The following is a 24,881-nucleotide window of genomic DNA, read 5'->3' as shown; positions in this document are numbered from 1 at the left end:
AGAAAAGAAAATGACACATCATTTTTTTGTACTCTTAAAAATGTCAAATCATTAAGAGAAATTGGAATTAAAGTTTTCTTTTAAATATAGAAAAGTAAATAAATAAATAAAAAATCAAATTTAATTTCTTAAATTAATTTATCAAATTTTAAAATGTTAGGATTTCAGAATTGAAAACTTTATTTTGACTAAAATCAAATAATACATACATGCAAACATTAAATTCAAAAACCCATCCCTCAAGTTCAGAAAAGTTAAAAAAAAAAAAAAAAAAAAAAAAAAAAAACTCTCTCTCTCTCTCTATATATATATATATATATATATATATATATGTATGTATGTGTGTGTGTATATATATATATATATATATATATATATATATATATATATATATATATATATATATATGTGTGTTAAAATTAATAAATATATTAACTAGGGCTGTCAAACAATAATCGCAATTAATCGCATTCAAAATAAAAGTTTGTTTACATACTACATGTGTATGTACTGTGTATATGTACTGGAATACATTTTAGGTTTATATTAAGAAATATTTATATTTATTTTATAATCTAAATTATATACAGGTATAAATATATACATATACATATTTTTTTAAATAAATACATGTATGTGTGTGTATTTATATATACATAATAAATATGCAGAGTAAACATAAACTTTTATTGTGGATGTGATTAATCGTGATTAATCGTTTGACAGCCTTAATATTAACTAAAGACATTTTAAAAATGTGATTTATTGGCATGACAGTTAATTGTACATTTGCATCTTACTTGACAGAAAATAATATAAACAGTCTATATAAGTTGAGAAACCTGTGCTGTCTTTCTGTGTCTAGCTGATCTAAATGGCTGTATAAAGTGAGTTTAGCAGCAGGTCTGAGGTCAGCGTGATCTACTGCTCATACAGATGCTGCGTTTAATGTGTGTGCGAGCAGAAATGATAGATCAGCACTTAGTGATGCATAAAACTGCAGCGGAGCGGTCTCACACACACGGAGCGCTCTGATGTGGAGAATGAGTTTGGCTGGATCATGAATGAGTGCAGAGAGCTGCTGATTGGGTTTCACAGCGACTTCCATCAGTCTGTCTGATCATTTTGATCTTCAAGCCCAAATTTAGCCACTTGAGTTTGACCGTCCTATTCACCTTCAGTCTCTCTCTCTCTCTCTCTCTCTCATATGTTTAGAGTGATTGTCGGACAGCCTCTTCTCTAATCTCTGCTGTTTTCCCCTTTGAGACAGAAAGAATCTTAAATGTTCTGTTCTGGTCGTCGTGGAAACCCTCTCTTATCGTCTGATTGGCTGTACAGATGTACAGTGCACCGCCCGTCTGCTCCCACAAGACTATACTTTTTCTGTCATTTACAGTCATTTATAGCTGCTCTTCTCATACACTCATTAGCTTGTTTCTCAGTGGAGTATTATTATTCATTTAACAAATCTGCTTTCAATTCTGATTCCAGTTCGTTAATGAGTCTTTTTAATCATTTCGATGGTGAAAATGCTTAAAAATGGAAAATAATCCAAATCAGCAGTAAAATCAACATGCAGTTTTGCAAAACAAAAAAAAAAGTAAATAAAAATAAAATAGTTATTTTACTAAATAAAATAATAATAATAAATAAATTCATGAATTAAACAAAAAAAATAATTTGAGTAAAATTGCAAAATATTATTTGAATTTAAAATATCATTTTTTTAAAATATTTTTTTAAATATTATTTATTCCTGTGATGCAAAGCTGAATTTTCAGCATCATTACTGCTTCATATTTTTGTGCGCTGTGATGTGTTCTTTTTATCAAGATTTTTTTGCTGAATAGGAATTTTAAATGAAAGTGTTTATTTAAATTTTAAATCTTTTGTAAAATTATAAACATTTTTGCTGTCACTTTTGATCAATTTAATGCTTGTATGTTTGTTAAATTTTTATATATGAGCGTGTGTATCTTGAAAACATGCATATTGACATGCAGACTTTGTAGTCACAGGAAACAATTATTTACATGCAAAATTCTTGGGTAGCTGGCAGCAAACAAACATGCTGGTTAAATGTTTATGTCGGTGCATATTATTACAGTGTTTGTCCATATCATCAAAAGCATTCTGATATTTTATTTCGTTTAATTTGTATGGAAAAGTGCAGTTTGAATCATGTGACGTGAAATGTGAGGCTCATTAGTTTGTGGAAACATATGGGGGTGTGTGTGTGTTTGGCATGAGGAGATTTCCACGGAATGTTTTGGAAAAGCCTTTTTCCCACGACACCTGCTTTAGGTTTTACACGAGGTCTGCCGCTGGATTTCCTGTGTTTATGAAGATCAGGAGAGTATGCAACATGTTTCTTTCTAGACATATCAGGACTGTATTCAGCCGTCAGACTCTGACCTGACTCCCTCTAGTCTCCTGCACTAAATCCACTCAGAAACCCTGTTTCCATGAGTCTGTTTGACATCAGAATGACGATTGTGTGTTTGAATATGAGACTCTAAAGCACAAGTAAACATTTTTTGATGACAAACTAATAGTCACAAGTATGGATTATTTAAGATCTTTTCTGGAAGCGGTCTCTTCTGCTCACTAAGACTGTACTGATTTGATCCAAAATGCAGAAATGAGTAATAATGTGAATTAGCTTTTTACTATGTGATTATATTGCGAATTGCTATTTATTCCTGTTATGCAGTGCTGAACGTTCAGCATCCTTACTCCAGTCTTCAGACAACGTGTGAAGGCAGTCCAGACATTTACATTGCATCAGAAAATACTGCAAGTTTATTGATTTCAACTGCCATTCAGTTCAGTTCCTTCATGGCTCTTTCCACACCCTCAAAACACATCTAATAACCTACATATCAATCATTGATACGAGCTGTCAGAACTGGTGTTACTGTTAGTGTCCTTCTGCAGTATCTGTCAGTGGATCTGGATGTTGTGGGATGTCTGGTCATCTTTAATTAAAGACACAATCTATCAGTTATCTTTCATTTGTGTCCATCTGCTCTCAAATGAAGATCGCTATCATTTCACTGATATTTACCTCTAACAGGAAATAACAGGTGACCTTTACAGCAGCTGTGTGTGTGATCCGACAAGTCTACATTGTCACTACATTGTCAGTTATTATAAGTCATTGTGTTTTCAAATCATACGTGATCTTTTATTTTTTAAATTGATTGTTGGGTGGGTTAGTTGGGTAATTGTTATTAGTTTTTACTGTTTAGGACGTTTGTTTTTGAAAGTAGAAAACCACAGGTGACATCATGGAAATCATGACATTTGGCGTTAACCAATTGTTAGATCATGATTTCCAGTGCCTCTACCAACCCAGAAAATGTGAAAAATCGAGCCGCTCAGATTTCGTTTCACCGTGACGTGGTAAAGGGATCTTATTGTAATATTACTGCCCCTTAAAGGAGTAATTCACTTTAAGAACAAAAATGTACAGATAATTTACTCACTCCTTTGTCATCCGAGATGATATCTTGTGGAAATTTATCCCGAATTTATCTCCATATAATGGACTTCAATGGTGCCCCCAAGTTTGAACTTCCAAAATGTAGTTTAAATGCAGCTTCAGAGGGCTCTAAATGATCCCAACCGACGAAGAAGGGTCTTATCTAGCGAAGCGATCGGTCATTTTCAAAACAAATTTACAATTTATATACTGTTTTAACCTCAAACGCTCGTCTTGTCTAAGTCTGTGTGAACTTTTTTTCCGGATCAATACAGTCAAGCCAGTTAGGGTATGTGGAAAAACTCCCATCTCGTTTTCATCACCAACTTCAAAATCGTCCTACATCACTGGAGAAATACCAACCCAGTGTTTACAAAGTCAACATGCAAAGAAGATCAAACTCCCTTTACAAAAAAATGGTAAAACCAGGATGATTTTGATGTTGAAGAAGAAAACGAGACGGGAGTTTTTCCACATACCCTAACTATGTTGACCCGGATTACACAGACTACACATGCGCACCGCAGAGCTAGACAAGACGAGCATTCGAGGTTAAAAAGTATATAAATTGTCAGTTTGTTTCGAAAATGACCGATCGTTTCGCTAGATAAGACTCTTCTTCCTCGGCTGGGATTGTTTAGAGCCCTTTGAAGCTGCATTTAAACTACATTTTGGACATTCAAACTTGAGGGCACCATTGTCAACTATATGACATAATCTTATCAACTGAATATGACATAATCTTATCAACTGAAGAAAGACAGACACAAACATCTTGGATGATAAGGGGGTGAGTAAATTATCTGTAAATTTTAGCTGTGGAAGTGGACTTCTCCTTTAATCTGCACGTTTCCACCCGCAGCACCGCCATTTTGTTTTTGCATGCGACAGTGCTGTACTAGTTCTAACACCATGACGAAAGTTAGAGCAAAACATGCTAACTGTTCTGTCTTTAGCTGTACAGATGAGCACAGAACACTATTTAGAGTTGCAGCCTCAGAGGAAACAAGAGAGCAGTGGGTTTATTGATTTATTGATCTAATATAAACATTTGATTTCTTTCCCAGCTGTTTACCTTCACAGACTTAACCCATTGTTTTTGTAACTTGTGTGTTTTTAACATAAACTTGTGTGTATTTGACAGTTTAAGCACAATTAGACATGAAAGATACTTTTAGTACTCACATGCCGTGTGACAGCCACTTTCTGTGCGTTTGCTTTGAATGTGTGCACTCAGAAAACCCTGTATTAGAAGTTTAAACCACATGATTTCAGTGCGATTGACATGATAATCAAAACCAAACAGATATTTTTAAGCAGAATATCTGAGGTGCGAGCTGTAAAGGCACAGCCTTGTTCTGGAAAAGGGGGCGGGGAGCAGCAGCTCATTTGCATTTAAAGAGACATGCACGAAAACAGCGTGTTTCTGCTTTTCTGCTTTTTGCATTTTCAAAATGATATAATAAATCTGTGATCTGTAGGATATTTTGAGCTAAAGCTTCACAGACACATTCTGGGGACACCTGAGACTTATATTACATTTTGTAAAAAGGGGTATAGTAGCTCTCCTTTAAAATAACTTTTCTATTTGAATGTCTTGTAAAAATGTGATTTATTGCTGTGATCAAAGCTGAATTTTCAGCATCATTGCTCCAGTCTTCAGTGACCACATGATCTTTCAGAAATCGTTCTAATATGCTGATAATTTTGCTGAATCAAAATTTCAAAAGAACAGCATTTATTTGAATTTGAAATCCTTTGAAGCATTATAAATGTCGTCACTGTTAGATTTGATCAACTTAACGTGTCCATGCTGAATAAAAGTACTAATTTCTTTCAAAAATTAGTAAATAAACAAGCAAACTAACTTACTGGTCCCGCACCTTTGAACAGTAGTGTACCTAGTGATTTAATGTAGTAATTTTACCTTTTTTGTAATTTTAATTTTCTTTATTTTATCCCATATTATATGGCATAACTACTACTATTATTATTCCTATGTTAAATATGGAGACCCCATGTTCATTTGTTCTTGTTTTGGTTTTGTAGTAGCAATTACAGTTGGATTTTCTGTTTAACATTAATGTATCATTGTCTCTTACACACGCACATGAGGGTTGAATGTTGTATGTGTATTGAGCTGTTGGTGAAGCAGGAGGAAATCACACCGGTCTGATAAGCGTGTGCAGGGAGGAGTGAGCTATTAGTGAGGAATGCAGCGCTGTGATGGCAGGACGATAGAGAGGCCGACAGAAATCATCAGAGCTGCTGAATGAGAAAACCGCCAGAGAAACATATTACTGTACATCTGATGAGAAATACGAGTGTGTTATTGCTCAAATGGCTTTCCAAGTTACTTTTATTATCTGTTTTGTTTGTCATCCTTGGCGACTCTTTAAGAGCGCTTCTTCAGCTGTAGCAGAATACCCTCAGGTGGTTCACAGTGCAGATAAAAGGAAATATACATAGACATCATCTAACAAGAACATATACAGATGATTCAAGTGTATTTTTTTTATATATACATATATATTTTCTCTGCTTTAGTTTTATTTTAATGGCCTGTAGTCATCCAGTATGTAGATGAGTTTGTTTGTTCATCTGAACAGATTTGAAGATATTTATCATCACTTGCTCACCAATGGATCCTCTGCAGTGAATGGGTGCCGTCAGAAAGAGATTTTCCAAACAGCTGTTAAAAACCAAGTAATCCATACCACTCAAGTCAATCAGTTAACATCTTGAGGCGCCAAAAGCTGCATGTTTGTGAGAAACAAATCCATCAAGGGCCTAAAATGAACACTCACCATGCGCCAAATGCGAGTGAAAATCTGCGTTGGAGAGTATATGTAACAGTGTCAGTCACCAGTTGGTGAGTAAAACCTTTATGAAATATAACAATGGAATGTATTGAAAACAACAGCCAGTCTTTAAAGAGATTTGCTGTTTCTGACATAAGCGAATAAAACAATCTTTTCCGAACATAAGATCGTAGTCATTAGCTGTTCTGTCATAAGCGACAAGAGCGATTCAAATAATGAAAGACAAACGGCTGATAAGGTCAGAGCAGTGTGATGGCCAGCCTGTCCCTAGACAAGATTCTAATAACTTTTACCTGAGAAGATATTGCTGCTTCATTTTGGAAGAATAACTTTTCTTCTCTTTATTCTTCAAAACCTGAGAATGTGGCGATACATACCTGGGGTTACGCCGCCTAAACGGTTAGGCGCTTCAACGGACGAAAATACACGCAATTATGTCAGAATGCACTGTTTTGGCGAGTTACCTCGTAAGCTTATTCTTAAATGAGTTATAAAGTATTTAACTGTAAAGAGTTTGGCCAGATCCACGTCATGTGTGTGAGATTTTAAAGAGACCGCGCTATTTTTAAAGTGAAACCTAACCTGCTGAAGTTTGTCATTGATGTAAATCTAAAAGCAAAAGAAAAAGAGAAATCATCACTCGCTGTTTGGGCTGGTAAATTTTATCATGTCACCGGCCATTGGCAAGTGTGGCAAAAAGTTAGTTTTAGGCACTGATCGTAACACTTGTTTCAGTGAAAAAGTCCATCTTCTGTTGTCCTCTCACATCAAAATCCACCCACATGTTTGTTTAGAGCTGTTTTGGACTGTTTGGCTTATAAATTGGTGCTTGACTGTGCATATTTCTCTCCTGATTCCAGATGAGCAAGGAGCAAGATTTCACTGGAGCAAGTGTTAAAGGTGTCATTGGATGCTAAGTTCACTTTTACATGCTGTTTGAACATTAATGTATGTTGGCAGTGCATGTACAAATCTACCCTATAATGATAAAAATCCATGCAGTGGTTTTTAATTAATCTGTAAAAATAATATCCTCTTTTTCATATTGAGCCATTCTCAGATGCCTGTCGTTGTTGCATCATACCCACAGAGGCCGCTCCCACGATAGTTGATTGACATGAGCGTCTTACCTTAAATCAGCTGTAACAGTCCGACCTCCATTGTTTCGATGCCGGAGCAGGGATGTAAGTTAGACAAGAATATCTCCGATTGAGCGATTGAGGTGTTGTGTTGCTGGATGTAATAATGAACATAGTGATCGTCATTTACTCCCGACATCTGAGCCGCTGAAGATGCAGTGGATTACGTTTGTTTGTGAAGGGAATGCACCTCCCGATCTACATATATCCGTCTATGTTCGCACGAATCATTTGTGATCCAGCTTCACTTTCCTAATAACGTGGTAGTTAGCAAGTTTAGCGGCTAAACGCGGCTAAAGTAAACAGGCTCGTCACTCCACAGAGAGAAGAGAGGGGCGGGGCGAGCAGAGCTCATTTGCATTTAAAGCAGCCTCGACCAGAATGGGTTGATATTTGCAGAGCTGATTTTGGCAAGGTAAAAAGGGTGTTGTTTTACACAACCATTGAGAATTTTTAACCAAAGTATATTATAGACTTTTCATTAAGACCCTAAAGAATCATATCATCTTGTGGAAAATGGGCATCCGATGACCCCTTTAAGGAGTTTTATTTTAGCCAAAAGTAACAGTTTAAAGTTAAAACATCTGAATGATGGATTTGTTTCTTACAAACACACAGCTTTAGCTGATGGATTACTTGTGGATTATTGTGATGTTTTCACTCTCATTCTGACGGCACCCATTCGCTGTAGAGGATCCATTGGTGAGCAAGTGATGTAGTGCTACATTTCTCCAAACCTGATGAAGAAACAAACTCGTCTATATCTTGGATGACCTGAGAGCGAGTACATTTTTAGAGTTTAGAGTTTTTCGTGTATGTGATCTGAAAGGGATGAGATTTTATTCAGTTTGCTTAAAGCAGACGTCTCGGTGCTGAATTTGTAGACATCTGCGTTCTGAGTCACTGGAACGCTGGGTTCAGCTCTCAGTTTTGAGCACATCTATAATGCAGCCTTTCTGACAGCTGTTCAAGCGCTTGTAGACAGGCGAGAGACGTTGTGAAATAGTCTACACTGCCCCAAATTCCACAATATATGTATTATTGATGCATCTGAATTGGACTGCAAAATACTAACATATGCAGTTACTTTGTAATATTTGCTTATAAATGCTGTTGTTGTGGTTATGGTGTGTGTTTTAGATTCTGATCATGTAGGGTCCTTACACAGATCTGTCTAGGGACTGATGAGGGTCTTACATCCATGATTTGATTGACTACAGGGGCATTGATATTAATCTGTATATTACTACACCAACATATGGCATTATGCTGCTAAACTTGCGCTCAGAGGTGTCAGCTTTGCTCAGTGTTGATAAAAGGAACATGATTGTTATTGATTATTTGGATCAAAGCTGGTGTTGGCCTAAAATGTTTGAGAAGCACTGCTGCGGAATAATGATAGAACAGAAAACACAGAGAGAAATAATACATGCTAAAATATGCAGGAGCATTCGACATTCAAACAATAATGGCGACTATATTTTATATCCGTTCTGCAACTATAACAAACATTAAAGGTGTGTTTATTTATTTAATTATGTATTTGTCTTTCTCTTTTTTTTTTAATATTCATGATTAGTATATCACACTCAATAACAAAAATCCACAACACACATAAACCAAAATGCACTTCTTGAGTTTTTGAGATCTACATGTGATGAATGTTTTAAGATGAAACATGATTTGAAGACGTTTCATATTTTAAAGAAATTAACTGATGAGTCACGTCACACGTGTGAAATATGTGACCCTGGACCACAAAACCAGTCATAAGGGTTGATTTTTTTTTTTAAACCTGAGATTTATACATCATCTGAAGGCTGCATGAATAAGCTTTCCATGTATCGTTTGTTACGAAAGGACAATATCTGAGGGTGCAAAATATGGAGAGAAATTGCCTTTAAAACTGTCTAAATGAAGTTCTTTGAGTTGTATATCAAAAAATCGATCGTTTTGACCCATACAATGTCTTTTTGACTATTGCTACAAATAAACCCGTGCTACTAAAGACAGGTTTTGTGGTCCAAGCTCACAAATGTGCATATATTTCTGATATAGAGATTTATTTAGAGAGAAAGTCTTCTGATGTGAGAGGTCTGTTGTTGTATCTGAATATAAAAGAGCTTTGTTCAGACAAACTTCTTTAAAAATGAATTCATAATGTTCTTTTGCTAAGGGGTAAGAGGTTATACCAGTTCATGTAAAACTTCTGCTCTTCCAGCTTTTAGTGATTGCTGGAACACATCATTACCTTAAATAACTAACTTTAACAATGTTCTCGCTTTGATTATTTATTTATTTATTTGTTTACTTTTATATAAATGTGTACTGCAGCGCTCTTATTAAAGATGTATTTTTCAAGGCTGGTTCAATTGAGGACAGAATCTCTGAAAGTGTCGTTTCGATCACAAACACACATCAGCAGCTCGAGACTCGTACAGACGGATAACTGATTGTGTTGAGCATATGCAACCATCTGCTGTCGCTAATGGAGTCGTGTGTTTGGTTCATATAGTTTAGTCACACACCAGTGGAAAAAAAAAGTCCGGTTTACTAGATTCTGGATGGAAGTGTCAGACTGCTGCAAGAACAGTGTTTGTTTTAAGATTGTTTAGGTTATAGGCTTTGGTTTTGCTAAATGAAATGTGGCATCAGAACCATCATGGTCATGTTCATGTATGAAAATAATCAATAATTTCTCAGCTGGGATCGTTTGCAACCACATTTGGGATCGTTTGAAGCCGCATTTAAACTGCTTTTTGGAAGTTCAAAATCGGGGCACCATATCAGTCCATTATATGGAGAAAAATGCTGAAATGTTTTCCTCAAAAAACATAATTTCTTTACAACTGAAGAAAGAAAGACATGAACATCTTTGATGACAAGGGGGTGAGTAAATTATCTGTAAATTGTTGTTCTGGAAGTGGACTTCTCCTTTAACAAACAAATTGTGATTTTATTAATGCATCATAAAATATTGATATTAACATAGATTAATAAATGCTGTAGAAGTATTGTTCATTCTTAGTTTGTTAACTAATGTAGTTAACTGATGTTAACTAATTAACCTTATTGTAAAGTGTTACCAGAACCAGAATTTCAAGAAAAAATACACTGTAAAAAAACAATTTACGTCAACTTAAAATAATTTGTTACCCCACTACCTTAAAATTTTAAGTTCAGTCAACTTGAAATGTTAAGTTGTACTAAGTGACAATTTAGATATTTGAGTTGTCAACTTAAAATTTTAAAGCAGCTGGGTAACAAGCCCAGCTTTTAAGTTTAGTTTAGTCAACTCAAATATCTAAGTTGTCCCTTAGTACAACTTAACATTTCAAGTTGACTAAACGTAGAGTTGACTAAGCTTAGAATTTTAAGGCAGCAGGTTCACAAATTATTTTAAGTTGACTCAACAATTTTTTTTAGTGTTATTATATTATAATTAATTATTAATATATTATTTTAATTATATACATACATATACATATACATACATGTATACATATATACATACAATTATAAATCAATTACAGTCTTCAATGTAAGAATTCAACTTTCTTTGTTTCTTATTAAAGAAAAAATCATTCGCTCAAGAGCAGTGAGTGATTTTTCTCTTTGCCCTTTGTTGCTTCATTATTATTAAGCCCACAGTCGACAGAAATAACCTTCTCTCACTTCTGTCACAGCTGTTTTCGTTCACTTAAGACATAAGCAATGAAGGTTTATGTGAATTATCACCAAGCTGTGCATTTTGACACATTTTTGCATGTATTTGACCACTTATGCACGCGCATTAAGCATTAAAAGATGAATTTACATGTCAGTGTTCCGTCACTGAGGGCATGCACAGAAATCCTCAGAAACAGCACAAGTTTTCTTTCATGCTTTTAAAAACATGAATAAATCTAATCAACTTAAATCAAGCATGTCACGTTACATGATTGTTTTGCATGTGAAATTGGGCTATTACGGAGGAGTGACTAGAAAGAAAGGGGGTGCAATAATCACATTTTTCGTGACTATTGCATTTTCATAACCGTTGGAGGCTGAAATCGAAACTGTATTTCGACAAATTGCCCAACTGTAATTGAATATAGAAATAATTGATAAAAAGCAATCACTGTGTCAGTCAGTTTATTCAGGTGGTTGTGGCCAACATGTTGCTAGCTGTTGTGTGTAACTCATTCAATGCACAAACCTGTCGTACTCTCCCATAGGGTTTTCCCACCTACCGACATCCTTAATGGAAGGTTTTGTCAGATTTAGCTAGCATTTAGGGACATTTGTCCACAAGCCACACACACTCACACATGCACCATTATCAGTGAGGTGCAGATGTTGACTGGACTCAGATGTTTGTTAAAAGTACCTGCACAGAAATCTGCTCCATCACAGCTCACAAGATCAAAGTAAGTGTGCATGTATGTGTGTTTGCGATGTAGTGCAAATGTGCATGTAGGCATGCCCTCCAAATAAAGTTAAACCGTTCATGAACAGTAGCCAGTGTTAAAACATGGTTTGAGTTTTCGTGAGTAAAACCACTGGCTCAGCTCAGAATTTGCGTTATCAGTTCTCCCAGTGACTCTCCTCCCATAATTCCCAGAGCTGTGAAACTTTTCCCTCATGTTTCCGTTTGCCCATCAACCCTCGCCCTCTTTCCGCTTTCAGTCAGTTTAGTATTATTCTCCATCCAGTGTTTTGACACAGCTCCATTGAGTGGTGGTGTTTCCTTTGGTGCAGCCTGATTCTCAGTTGTTGTAATCATCTGCATTACTTTTGTTTGCGTAAACAAACATTGTCATGTATTAACTCATGAACCATTATGTGTTACACATATTCATATCCTGATTTGATTGTAATCCAGCAGGGTTTGTTTACACTCGCACACGCGCGACTTCGCGCACATCAAACGCGCCGTGCTGGATATTCATTATGTAAATGCGCTAATGAAGTAAAGGCACTTCAAAGGGATTGGCTTATGAATATTCAGAATTGTCTTCTGTCTTCGCTCCTGGCTGCTCTAGGCCGCGCGTGTGCAAGTTCGGACCACATGGCCCCTGACACGCTGACTTTATGTATTTAGACAAGCCAAGAAAGAGCCCATATGTACGTTATGAATTTCAAAGGAAGCATAACACACACTCTGAGGGACTCTGAACGAGGTTGTTGAACTCCAAGCGCTGCAGAGAAAGGAATAGGTGGTGATATCTAATGGAAAAGTGAGAGATTGGCGACAGATACAAAAGCAAAAATGTGAAAATATGAGTGAATTGAACATTTGGCAATGGAGTATTTGAGTGAGTCATAGACTAGTTTGTCAAAATGTACTGATGAACCCAGACGTCTGAGAGAAGAGCGCTTCACTGATAGCACACGTCCATCGCAGAGACGTCTGTTCATCTGGATGATGCATTTTTGAGTGTTTTTCTGCACTATGTACACTATGTTTGCAAAAATATGTTACAGCATCACTATATGTGTCTCTAAAATAAGTGCTCTAAAATCTGCAGCACATCCCTACTTTAGGAAGCAGTATATCTGCATACAATGCAACATCTGCAGTTTGTCTCTATATACTGTATAGTTCTGTAATGAATCAACAATATGCCACAATATGTTACTACAATAAGATGCAATATCTGCAATAAGTTGCTATATACTGTTTATTGGTATAAATGACTGCAATAAGTCTCGCTCTACAAGTCGCAAAATATGTTGCAGTATGGTGCAGTATCTGCACTATATTGCTTAATAAGATACAACATCTGCAGTATGCAATAAGTTGCAGTGTCTAGTGTTGCAATATATGTTGCTACAGGTGCAATTTCTGCAAAATGTTATACATCGCTGCAATAAGTTGCATTGTATGCAATGTTATAATATGTGTTGCTACGACAGGGCGCAGTATGTCACTGTAATAAGTTGCAACATATGCAGTATGGTGCTGGATATCACTGCAGTAAGTCACTATGTGTACAAAATCTGCAACAAGTTGCATATATATGTGACCCTGGACCACAAAATCTTTTACAACCGCATTTGGCATCGTTTGAAGCTGCGTTTAAACTGCATTTTGGAAGTTCAAAATCGGGGCACCGTATCAGTCCATTATATGGAGAAAAATGCTGAAATGTTTCCCTCAAAAAACATTCTTTCTTCAGTTGTAAAGAAATTAAGACATGAACTATTGAGTTGCAAATATCATCAAAGTTAATGATATAATTTTTAGCTGTAATAAGTGACGTTCTGCAATATTTCTTCTAGTTCTTGTAATCGTAATATAAACAAAATGTCATATTTTTGGCAATGATGGAAGTAGATATGTCTGAATAAGTTAGAATACATAATTTGTTGCTAAAATGTTGGATGCCAGCAAATTCGAAGTGTCTTTGAGATTGATTAGATTGCATGTGAATTCGCTCTTTTCAGATCAGTTTGTCAGATGTTTGTACACAGATACTCTGCAAATAGAGCATGATCCTCTAGATCACATGTTGTTGTCACATACTTGTGCTTACTCAATCTCTCTCTCGCTCATGTCAGAGCTTCACGTATTCACGGCTGCACACTTTAACAGATGCTCAAGTTGTTACGATACTTCATAAAACTTTGTCTTTCCCGCCTTCAACCTCTCGTCAAACATTCTTCTTTTTCATTTTCGGCACGTTTGCTTTCATGGTGGGGCCCTACAGGAAGTGGGTGTGTGCCTGTGTTAGTTTGGAGTGGGATGGAGTGGAGGGAAAGAGGAGGGGAAACAGAGGATGCTGAATAAAATAATAAACAGCTGCCACTGGAGGGAAAAGACAGGAGAGAGAGAGAGCGGGAAAAGTCAGCTCCAGGAGCCAGCAGTCAGAGAAGACCGCAGACTTGAGAAAAGCTGGCCAGCCAGAGAGTTTTAGAAAACTTTTGGAAGTTCTGGAAAGAAAGCTCAAGCTGCCGCTGGAGAGCTTTACGCCCTGAAAGAAAACCTCATCTCCAACCTCCATCTGGATGAATGTTGTTTAAGATGTGAAGATCAAAGTGGACTTGAGTGAATGCAAAGGAACTTGAAAGATGAAGACATTCACGTCTCACCTGCTTCTGGCTTTTCCACATGTCTAGATTTGGAGATGTTCTCCTCAAGATCAGACCTTCACTGCTCATCTTGGTTTGCTGGCTCTGAGTGTGTGTTTTCAACGAGAGAGAGTGATTCAGACAGCCGTGCTGCTCTCCTGCCCTGCCCGTCAGAGCGAACCACACAGAGGCTCTTTGACACGGGTAATTGAGTACGAACGCTTGCCTGAGGGTCACAGGAACCTGGAGGAACAAGACGCTTTCTGTGTGTCTTTACTGGAGAGAAAGAGCTGTGTGTGCTTTGTGAGAATGAGAAAAGCAGCTAAATCATCTCCAGATCGCTGAACCAACGATTTGATATTTGGTGGAATCCCTAACTCTATCTTTAATCTACCTCCAACGTCCAGGCCTTCAGACGATCCGAAACACTGGACGAGATCCATCCAATGCTGGAGCATGCGGCTCTTAGCTCAAAGCAAGAGACTTACGGGACAGGCGCTCAGGCACCCGCTGAGGCACCGCTCCACGCCGCCAGACGCTGAAGCCGTGACGTGTGTGTGCTCTTCCACAGATGTTCCTGCAAATGATAAGCTGCATTATGCATGTGTGGACCCCCAGAGGAGACTGATCCCTTGCCAGATTTCTCTCCGTCTTTGGCGTTTTGGAATGTAGCGCGGTAGAGATACACAGAGATCATGATGATTGGTCTGAACTTCAGCTTGCAGGAGTTGCTGATGAAGTTTGAGGAGGTATTTTCAGATTTGCGAGTGGATTGTTTGATTGTGGAGGAGTGGATCAGGGTGGTTTGGCTACTGGGTCCAAAATTGTGCAAATGTCCAAAAAGTGCAAATGTGACTGGAAACTCTTTCTGGAACAAGTTAATAAATCTTTAGAGATGAACCATTGAAAATCCTTGTTTAAAGGTGTCCTTGTTACAATGTAATTACACAAATAAGGACTGAGTAATAGTAATTAATACCATCTAATTACCAGGGCTGTTATCGTTAACAAAAACATTTTATTACCTGAAATAAAATGAACATTAACTGAAAGAAAATGTTAACATTTATTTATTTATTTATTTACCTGCCAAGACAACGCTTGTAATTTTCAATTAGTTTAAGTTGAAAAACTAAAACTAATAAATGAAATGATAAAATAAAATGAAATAAAATAACTAAAACTATATAGACATTAAAAAAAATAAAAAAATAAATAAATAAATAAAATGAGAAACACAACAAGTTACTAAAGTGTTAACTAACTCTCTAAATTAAAATTAAATAAAAATACTGGCATTTACTTTAGGGTTAGTTATTTGAATTATGCGTAATTTACTGTTATTAATATAATAAGTGCTTGTAATGTGTAACAAGGACACACTAAAATTCTGTTATCAAAATTCTAGCTGATACCAATGAGGCAATAATTATAATGTTATCACTTATAAATATCTTTTATTAAAAAGTATGCTATTTATACAGTTGAATCTAAATAAAAATAAAACACCATAAAATCTAAAATGAGTAGTATTTTTGAGTGAGTAAGTGTTACATGACGACAAATCGAAGTTATAATATATGTAAAAATAGGGAAATATAATATATGATATTGGCTGAATGTTATATATGTAGTTTGGAGCTTATATACATATTTTACTATATACACTGCCAAAAATCAGCATTTTTTTTTTTTTTTTAATGGCTGAAATTACTAAAGTATACAAAAAATAGAAATAGTAGTAGTAATAATAATAATAATAATAATAATAATAATAATAATAATAATAATAATGAATAAATGAAAAAAAAAACAGTAATATTGTGAAATAATATTACAATTTAAAGTAATGGTTTTCTATTTTAATATGTTTTAAAATGAATTTTAAAAAGTTTTACAAGAGTGATTTCTGAAGGATCATTTGACACTGAAGACTGGAGTTATGATGCTGAAAATTCAGTTTTGCATCACAGAAATAAATTACATTTTTAATATATTCACATAGAAAACTGTTATTTTACATCAAAATAATATTTCACATATTATAGTGTTTTCCCTCCAGACTATCATGAGGCGACACATAGAAAAATTTTCTCCTTAAACTAAAGCATGACCATTTCCTGACCTGTAAAGAAAGTCCCATAAGGTCTGATCTGTGAACTGTCCCAATTTTGTCCTCAATCAAGACACTTAAGCTCAGGTTGCTGGAGGGGACGGTACGGCAGTAAGTGTACTGTTAGTCACTTTGGATAAAAGTGTCTGCTATCTGTGCAATAACCACTTCTAGGAAAGAGAGGCTTTCAGAGCACTCTCCGTTTGAGGAGCATCTCCCACCTGTGAGAGTGTGTGTGAAACTGTGTATGTGTTAGTCGACGAGGATGCTTCCGTCAACAAACAAGGAAAGGTCAAACATGAAAATGTCACGTTTTTTTCTTTTAACCTATGTCTCTCTGTCTCTTTTTTTTGGGATTGTGGGTAAGTCTGGTTAAATTAGAGCACGCTGAACGACAGCTCTGGGGAGTCTTTATGATCGAGAAGCAATTATTTAACTTTATTAACGAGAAAAGCTTTTTTATTGCCTCGTTTAATAGGTCAGACTGCCAGATGAGGGAGTTTAAGAGTGTGTGTGGGGCTCGTGGTTGAATTGATCACAGTTAAATATTTCATTAAGAACTATAACAGATGAACAGCAGAAATTAGACTTTTAGAGCGCAGACACGCGCCACATGCTCAAGGTGCAGTCTAGTGGTTCTGTGCCCGCATGTGTCGTGAGCGAGGTAATGTTTTCTTTTCTTTCTTTTAATAACCTAAACCATAATCTCAACACTGAACAGCACAGTGATCAGATAAAGTTTGTCAACTGACAGTTGGATGCAAATTGCAGTCGTAAATGACAATCCAGAATGTAAAGCTCTGATCTGACTGGCTGAGAAATAGTCCTATTTATTGAGAACCAGGCAGCATCTTTTGAGTAAGATGTAGTTACTGGATTTTGTGAGGTTCATGAAGTTTTGTTTTGGAGGGTTTTTTGTTTGTTTGTTTATTGATTTGTTTCTGTTCACTGACAGTTTTGTTGTTTTGTTTAAACATTCCCTTTTTGTTTGTTTTTTGTTTAATGACAGTTTTTGTATGTTTTTTTTTCTTTTGTTTTGTTTTGTTCACTGACAGTTGTTGTTTTGTTTAGACATTTGTTTTTGTTTTTTTGTTTTGTTTTTTTTGTTTTTTTTTTGTTTTGTTAACTGGTAATTGATATTTGTTGTTTGAGAGATTCTTTTGTTTATTATTATTATTATTATTATTATTATGTTTAATGACAGTTTTTTTTTGTGGAGTTTTAATTTTGTTTTGCTTTGTTCGCTTATAGTTGATATTTGTTTGAAAAATTCTGTTTTGTTTATTTTTTGTTTATTTTTTGTTTGTTTGTTCACTTACATTTGTTTAATGTATGTTTGAGAGTTTTAATTTAAAGTTTTGTTTTGTTTACTGCTAGTTGATATCTAAAAAAATTTGAAAAATTCAATTTAATTTATTTTTAATTTTTTTTTATTTGTTCGCTGACAGTTTTGTTTGTTTAAACAGTTATTTTGTTTTGTTTAATGACTGATTTTTTGTGAGTTTTTTTTTCCACTGATAGTTGATATTTGTTTGAACAATTCTGTTTTTTGTTTATTTTTAGTTTATTTTTTGTTTTGTTTTTTCACTGACAGTTTTGGTTTGTTTAGACATTTTTGGTTTATTTTTTTGTTTAATGACAGTTTTTGATATATTTCAGTTTTGCTTATTTTTTCTTTTGTTTATTCACTGACGAATTTGTTTAAACATTCTTTTTTGTTTGTTTTTTTGTGAGTTTTTATTTATTTTTTGTTTTGTATTTGTTTGAAAACTTCTGTTTAGTTGTTGTTGTTGTTCACTCAACTTCTGTTCTGTTTAGTGTTTTTTTTGTTTTGTTTTGTTTAGATATTCTTTTTTGTTTGTTTTTTGTTTAATGACAGTTTTTTGAGAGTTTTAATTTTGTTTTGTTCACTGATATTTGTTTGAAAAATTCTGTTTTGTTTATTTATTTATTTTTTTATTGTTCACTGACAGTTTTGCTGTTTTGTTTAAACATTCTTTTTTGTTTGTTTTTTTGTAAGTTTTTATTTATTTTTTGTTTTGTATTTGTTTGAAAACTTCTGTTTAGTTGTTGTTGTTGTTCACTAAACTTCTGTTCTGTTTAGTGTTTTTTTTGTTTTGTTTTGTTTAGATATTCTTTTTTGTTTGTTTTTTGTTTAATGACAGTTTTTTGAGAGTTTTAATTTTGTTTTGTTCACTGATATTTGTTGTTTGAAAAATTCTGTTTTGTTTATTTATTTATTTTTTTTATTGTTCACTGACAGTTTTGCTGTTTTGTTTAAACATTCTTTTTTTTTGTTTAATGAGTTTTTTGGGAGTTTTAATTTTTTGTTCACTGATATTCGATATTTGCTGTTTGAACAATTTTGATGTGTTTAGTTTCATTTATTTTTCTTGTTTGTTTGTTCACTGGCAGTTTTGTTTTTAACTATTTTTTTCCATTCTCTGACTGTTTTGTTATGTGAGACATTTAGTTTTTTGTTTTCTTTTTTGTTCTGTTCACTGACAGTTTTGATGTGCGAGACATCACTTTTTTATTGTTTTTATTTCATTCTTTTTTGTTCGTTTACTGGCAGTTTTGTTGTGTAAGACATTGTTTTGTTTGTTTGTTTTGTTGACTGACAGTTTTGTTGTTTGAGACTTTCTGTAGAGACTTTTCTACAGATATCCACAGTCAGTCAGACAGCGCAAGTAGTCCATACTTTTGTCTTTCTCACTGAATTCTGTTGGGACCGTCAACATAACATTTGCATAATACCTTATTTCATCTGTCTGATGTGTGTTTCAACAGCACAGAGTTAGCACTGTTGTGTGTGTTCATTGGTATTCTGGTGTATATTCTTTAAAGAAGTGACAGCGAGAGAGAGTTAAAGTAGCAGGGAGCACTTTGCAAATGAACTGGAAAAGACCCAAACCTCCTTCTACTGTCCTCTACATGTCTCAATCTGTCGGATTCAAACAAGCTTTATTAGCATGTATTTCCAAAACAAATGGCCGTTTTAAAATACAAGCAAGCAAATAGGTAGGTAAGTAAGTTAACAAGTTTATTAGTGCCCTCCGACAGAAGGAACCACACAGGAACTTTACGAACTGCCTGATCTAATCGATGTTGACGTGTCATAAATATCCAGTGACATTAGATAGGAAATCCTGACAGAAAATCCTGCAGTGTGCTGTGGTGTTGTGCATTTCCCTAGTAAACTTTGAAGGCAGTTTGATATTGCAGTTTGGTTTTAAATAGATGCAGGTTGTGATAGATTGTGTTTTCATCATACAGTAGGTGTATGATATAAATTGTTGTTCTGCTGTGTTATATAAGGAAAAAACTGAACTCAATAATCTACAAAACCTAAAACCAAAAATAGACATAAAAATTAAATCTAGCCACCATAAAACTAAAACTAACTTGAAAACAGTGACAAAAAACTATAAATGGAAAAATAATACTAAAAAACTTGTCTAGACTGTGTGTTCATTGTCTTCATGAGTGCGTTCACATGTAGTGTGATTAATCTTCAAGTCGATACGCGCTGTGTGAGTGTGTAGTGACGTTCAGTATCAGACTGACAGCTTTAATTGTGTGTTTTCCTCTCAGCGGAGGTGTGGAGACGTCTCTGTCTGTCTTTGTTGATTTATTTATCTTTCCCCTTAACGAATCCACATAATGAAGGTGGTAACAGTGCAATTAAAGCAATCTCTGTCTGTCTCTCTCTGTGTGTAGGACATCCAGGCGGAGATCGAGGCTCATAATGATGTCTTCAGGAGTGTGGAGGGGAATAAGATGAAGATGGTGAAGGCTCTGGGGAGCTCAGAGGAAGCGGTTTTCCTCCAACAGAGACTGGATGACATGAACCAGCGCTGGAATGACCTGAAGGCCAAATCAGCCAATATAAGGTCAGTGTCACACACACACGTTAATGTTAAGGTCACTTTGAAAGCGTCAAACATGAGTCACTGGTAAGGACAGATGGAGCCGTGTTTCACTTCTGTTGCTGATCTGAGCAGCTGTGTGTGTGTATGAGAGTGTTTTTGAGTGTGTGTGTGTGTGTACAATGTTAAATGGCAGAACGGACCAACAGGAGCGTGTGACTGTGTGTGAGAGGAAAACAGTGCAATTGTGTTCTAATCTAATTAGTGGCACTAATTAGTGAACACGTGTAATTATTAAGTCTTGCTGATACGTCCATTAACACACACACACACACCAGGGCTTAACACTTCTTTTTTTTTCCAGAGGAGCACATGAGTTTTTAATTAGAAACTTTTAATGCATTAAAAACTTTGCACGATTAAAATGGATCAGATAATGTGTTTTCTATTAAGAAAATGATTTATGAACACATTTACAAGTAAAATCATTTATTAGAATACAAAACGTACACAGTTTTTCAATAGTTTTGCTTATAGGGCTACTTTAAACTGTATAAACTAAATTGGGATTATCTGTTTATTGCAGTTATATATCTGCATAATTATAAATACACTGGGACTCTTATTTTGAAATGTTTATGCTTTATTGTTGGAAGCTCATTAAAAAGCATAAGTGAAATCAAATATGCACTCTTACAAACTTTAACAACATATTATAATATAAGTAAGCATTGTAATAATTAATCAACAGTAGATCATAAATAATCTATAGGCCTAAAATGCTCTGAAACAGCGAGCCTAGAGAATGCACAACAGCAGCGCGCTTTTACCTTTAAATGTGCACCGCTTATATTTATTTCATTAAATCATAGCCTTTTGAAGTTTAATAACCACATAGGGTGTATCATGATGAATGTTTTTCCATCCCCACATTTAAGGGCTATTAATATGGTCATTAAGACATTTGTTATACAATTTAAGAGATATACAGTACTACAGTCAAAAGTTTAATGATAAAGATAAAGACGTTTATAATGTTACAAAAGATTTCTGTTTCAGATAAATGCTGTGCTCGAAGTAACCTGAAAAAAAAACCTACTCGGTTGTTTTCAACATAATAATAATAATAATAATAATAATAATAATAATAATACAAGTTTTTTGAGCAGAAGATCAGAAGGAATAAATTACATTTTAAAATATATTCAAATAGAAAACAGTTATTTCAAATAGTACAAATATTTCAATATTTTACGGTTTTGGTGTTACTTTTCAAAAACTTTTGACTGGTAGTGAAAGACTTTATTATGTCAAATTTTATAATACAGATTTTTATATATATATATATATATATATATATATATATATATATATATATATGTGTGTATATATATATATATATATATATATGTGTGTGTTCACATTCTTGCTCTTAAATACATTTTACAGTTCTCCCACATTCAATTTTTTAATAGCAATTGTGAATAAAAGGCTTGCACTAGGGCTGGGCGATATGGCAAAAAAAAATAAAATCTCATTTTTGTTGTTGTTGTTGTTGTTGTTGTTGTTGTTTGTTTTTGTTTTTTGTTTTTTTTTTTTTTCAAAACATTTGACCAATTCTCTTTTTTTTTTTTTTTTGTGATTTTTCACAAGTCAGCTTGAAAATGTAACTGCAACATAAACTCAAGTTCTCTTTCAGGTGAACCACACATGAAGTTGTCAACATGATGTAAATGTTAAACAAATTGCAAATTGCTTTGCAGAAAAGATGCATGAACTATAACTACATCTTGTACAAACTTGTTTTATACATATTATATGTTAAGGAATAATATGAGAAAAATGCTATAAAAAATTCTCAAAAGTCAAGGTAACTTCAAATTGAAAATGACTGAAGGTATAACATCAGTAGACTATTACTGTAAAAATGTTCTGTAAAAACAATGAGCAGCAGCTTTGAGCCTGCCACCATAATGCAAACAAAAAATATCAGACATATAGTAGTAGTTCTTCACAGGTTTTTTTATTCGATAACACTGCTTTTCTATTGTTTATTCTATGTTTGACTGTTGCACTCGCGTCTCTTGCATGAAACAGCATTATAAAAACGTGGTGATTAAGTTAAAAGAAGTTCACTCCCATCTTATCTTCTTGCATGTTTTTCCTATTCCACTGCCCGTGTCGCATCTTTGTCAACACAAATGTGTGTTCTGTGTAAATGACGCCTAGCGGTATGAGCAGTTAATCATGTGTGCCAACATGTGGTTGGATCTGTCATTTTTCTTTACTGTTATCATTAGTATATTTTCAAAGTGTCTAATTCCAACATTTGGTAATATTTCTATTCAAAATCGCAGTTCACCTGTTGCACTCATTCTGTTTCAAAAGAGACCATTGAAACGTTTTCCAAACATTTCTGTTTGTGGGAAATCCTGATGCATTCCTAATCTAACATCTTCATGAGTTTTTAGATTTGTGTTATTTGAATAAGTGTGTGAACATGTGTTCAGGGCTCATCTGGAGGCCAGTGCTGAGCGCTGGAACCGGCTTCTGTCGGTCCTGGAGGAGCTGGGCCGCTGGATCAGTGTGAAGGATGAGGAGCTGAACAAACAGATGCCTATCGGAGGAGACGTGCCCACAGTACTGCAGCAGCAGACCCACTGCACGGTCAGAGCAGAGACACAATCTCAACCAGTCTCATCGCAGTCTTTACAGCTCTTGTGTTTATTTCATCTCATTTTGTCTCATCTTATCTCTCTTTTCTCAAGTTGTCTCCTGTCTCGTCTCATCTCAATTTTACCTTTCTTTCTCAAATCTAGCTCTTCTAAGTGTCTTGTCTCCTCTTTAAATCTCATCACATTGCTGTCTTCTCATTGTCTCGTCACTTCTCATCTCTTCTCCTCTCATCTCTTGTCTCTTCTGAACTTCTCGTTTCATCTCATCTTGTACCTTTTTCTCATCTTTCTCTTCTTGCTGTCTCTTCTCTTTCATCTCATCTTCTTATCTGTATTTTCTTGTCTCCTGTCTTGCCTTGTCTCATTTTGTACCTTTTCTCATATCTTTCTTTTCTTGTTTTCTCTCCTATTTCATTTAATCTCATCTCATCAATGTCTCATCAACTTGTCTGCTGTCTCAATCTGTCTGTTTTTTGTCTTTCATCTCATCTTCTCATCTGTTTTTCTTGTCTCCTTTCTTGTCTTATTTTGTACCTTTCTAATTTCTTTAGCTTCTTGTCTTGTCTGTTTCATTAAATATTGTCTCAGCACTCTTTTTTTCAACTTGTCTGCTTGCTTGTCTCGTACACCCCTTATTTTTCTTTTTCTTCCCATTGTCTCTTCACTTCTCTCATTTTGTTTCATATGTCTCTTCTCATCTTGTCTCCTCTTTTATTTCACCTTTTTTCTCATCTTTCTCTTCTCATTGTCTTTTCTCCTCTTTGATCTCATCTTCTCGCCTGTTTTCTTGTGTCCTGTCTTGTCTTGTTTCATGCCTTTCAGTTCAAATCAATTCAAACAGCTTTATTGACATGGCAAAGCACATTGTGCATTTACCAAAGCATACATACAGTATTAATAGAGAACACATACAACAAAAAACAATTTGAAACAATAGATCAATTGAAATAACATTTGAACAAGTAATAATGAAAGAAGGACTCTCTTTTCAGTTTGTCTTCTCTTATTGTCTCATCACCTCTCTCATTTTATTTTTTTCTCCTCTCATCTAATCTTGTCTCATCTGTTTCTTCTGAAATTGTCTCCTCTCTCATCTTGTCTTGTCTCACCTCCTTTTGTACCTTCTTCTCTCATATCTTTTTCCTTCCATTGTCTCGTCACTTCTCTCATTTCATCTCTTCTTTTTTCTCATCTCATCTGCCTCTTTTCAACTTGTTTCCTCTCTCGTTTCACCTTGTCTTATAGACCAATTTGGAGATGACGTCACAGTTACATCACTTGCAGCTGCGCACACATTGTGGTGGCAAAAAACACTGGTAACAAGTGGAGAATAGACGCCAAAGACGTCATTTGAAGCTATTGCACACGTTTAAACGGACTGACTAATGGATGAAACCTGCTATGGTTACTCTGCTTTTAAAGCATAAATTTGATTTAAACAATAGGTCTACATACTATTCACATATGGAGTTCATAGGGAACATATTATATTAGCCCTACACTTACAGCATGAAATATTATTTACCTATGACATTTTACATGTACCTATTTTCTCTTTTTTCTCACAAATGCAAGTTTATATTTCGTATTTTGGACTTTATAACTCAATTTAATTCAACAATAGCGAGTTCTGAGGAAAATAAAAGCCAAACGTGTGGGATTTAAACCACAAAGAGAGAATGACAAGCTGATTTTTCTTATCAGAATTGAGATATAATCTTGAAGT

The 24,881-nt window shown here is 34.9% G+C and overlaps 1 protein-coding gene across 9 annotated transcripts in view; it reads left to right on the top strand.

Annotated features, from left to right (window-relative positions):
• LOC127155073 (utrophin) overlaps nucleotides 1-24,881 on the top strand; it is a 280,024-nt gene that overhangs the window by 149,538 nt on the left and 105,605 nt on the right. For 8 of the 9 annotated variants that reach the window (XM_051097036.1, XM_051097040.1, XM_051097038.1 and 5 more), the window contains 2 exons: nucleotides 20,332-20,504; nucleotides 22,991-23,147. In XM_051097036.1, coding sequence (XP_050952993.1) covers nucleotides 20,332-20,504; nucleotides 22,991-23,147 — 330 coding nt within the window. Of the gene's footprint in view, nucleotides 1-14,269; nucleotides 15,248-20,331; nucleotides 20,505-22,990; nucleotides 23,148-24,881 lie in introns of those variants that run through there. The other variant, XM_051097043.1, reaches the window with a different exon arrangement.

The sequence above is a fragment of the Labeo rohita genome, chromosome 23 (genome assembly GCF_022985175.1).
Source record: "Labeo rohita strain BAU-BD-2019 chromosome 23, IGBB_LRoh.1.0, whole genome shotgun sequence".
Classification (NCBI taxonomy): Eukaryota; Metazoa; Chordata; class Actinopteri; order Cypriniformes; family Cyprinidae; genus Labeo; species Labeo rohita.
The sequence above is the reverse complement of the archived record's forward strand: the minus strand, read 5'-3'. Positions and strand labels throughout refer to the sequence as shown.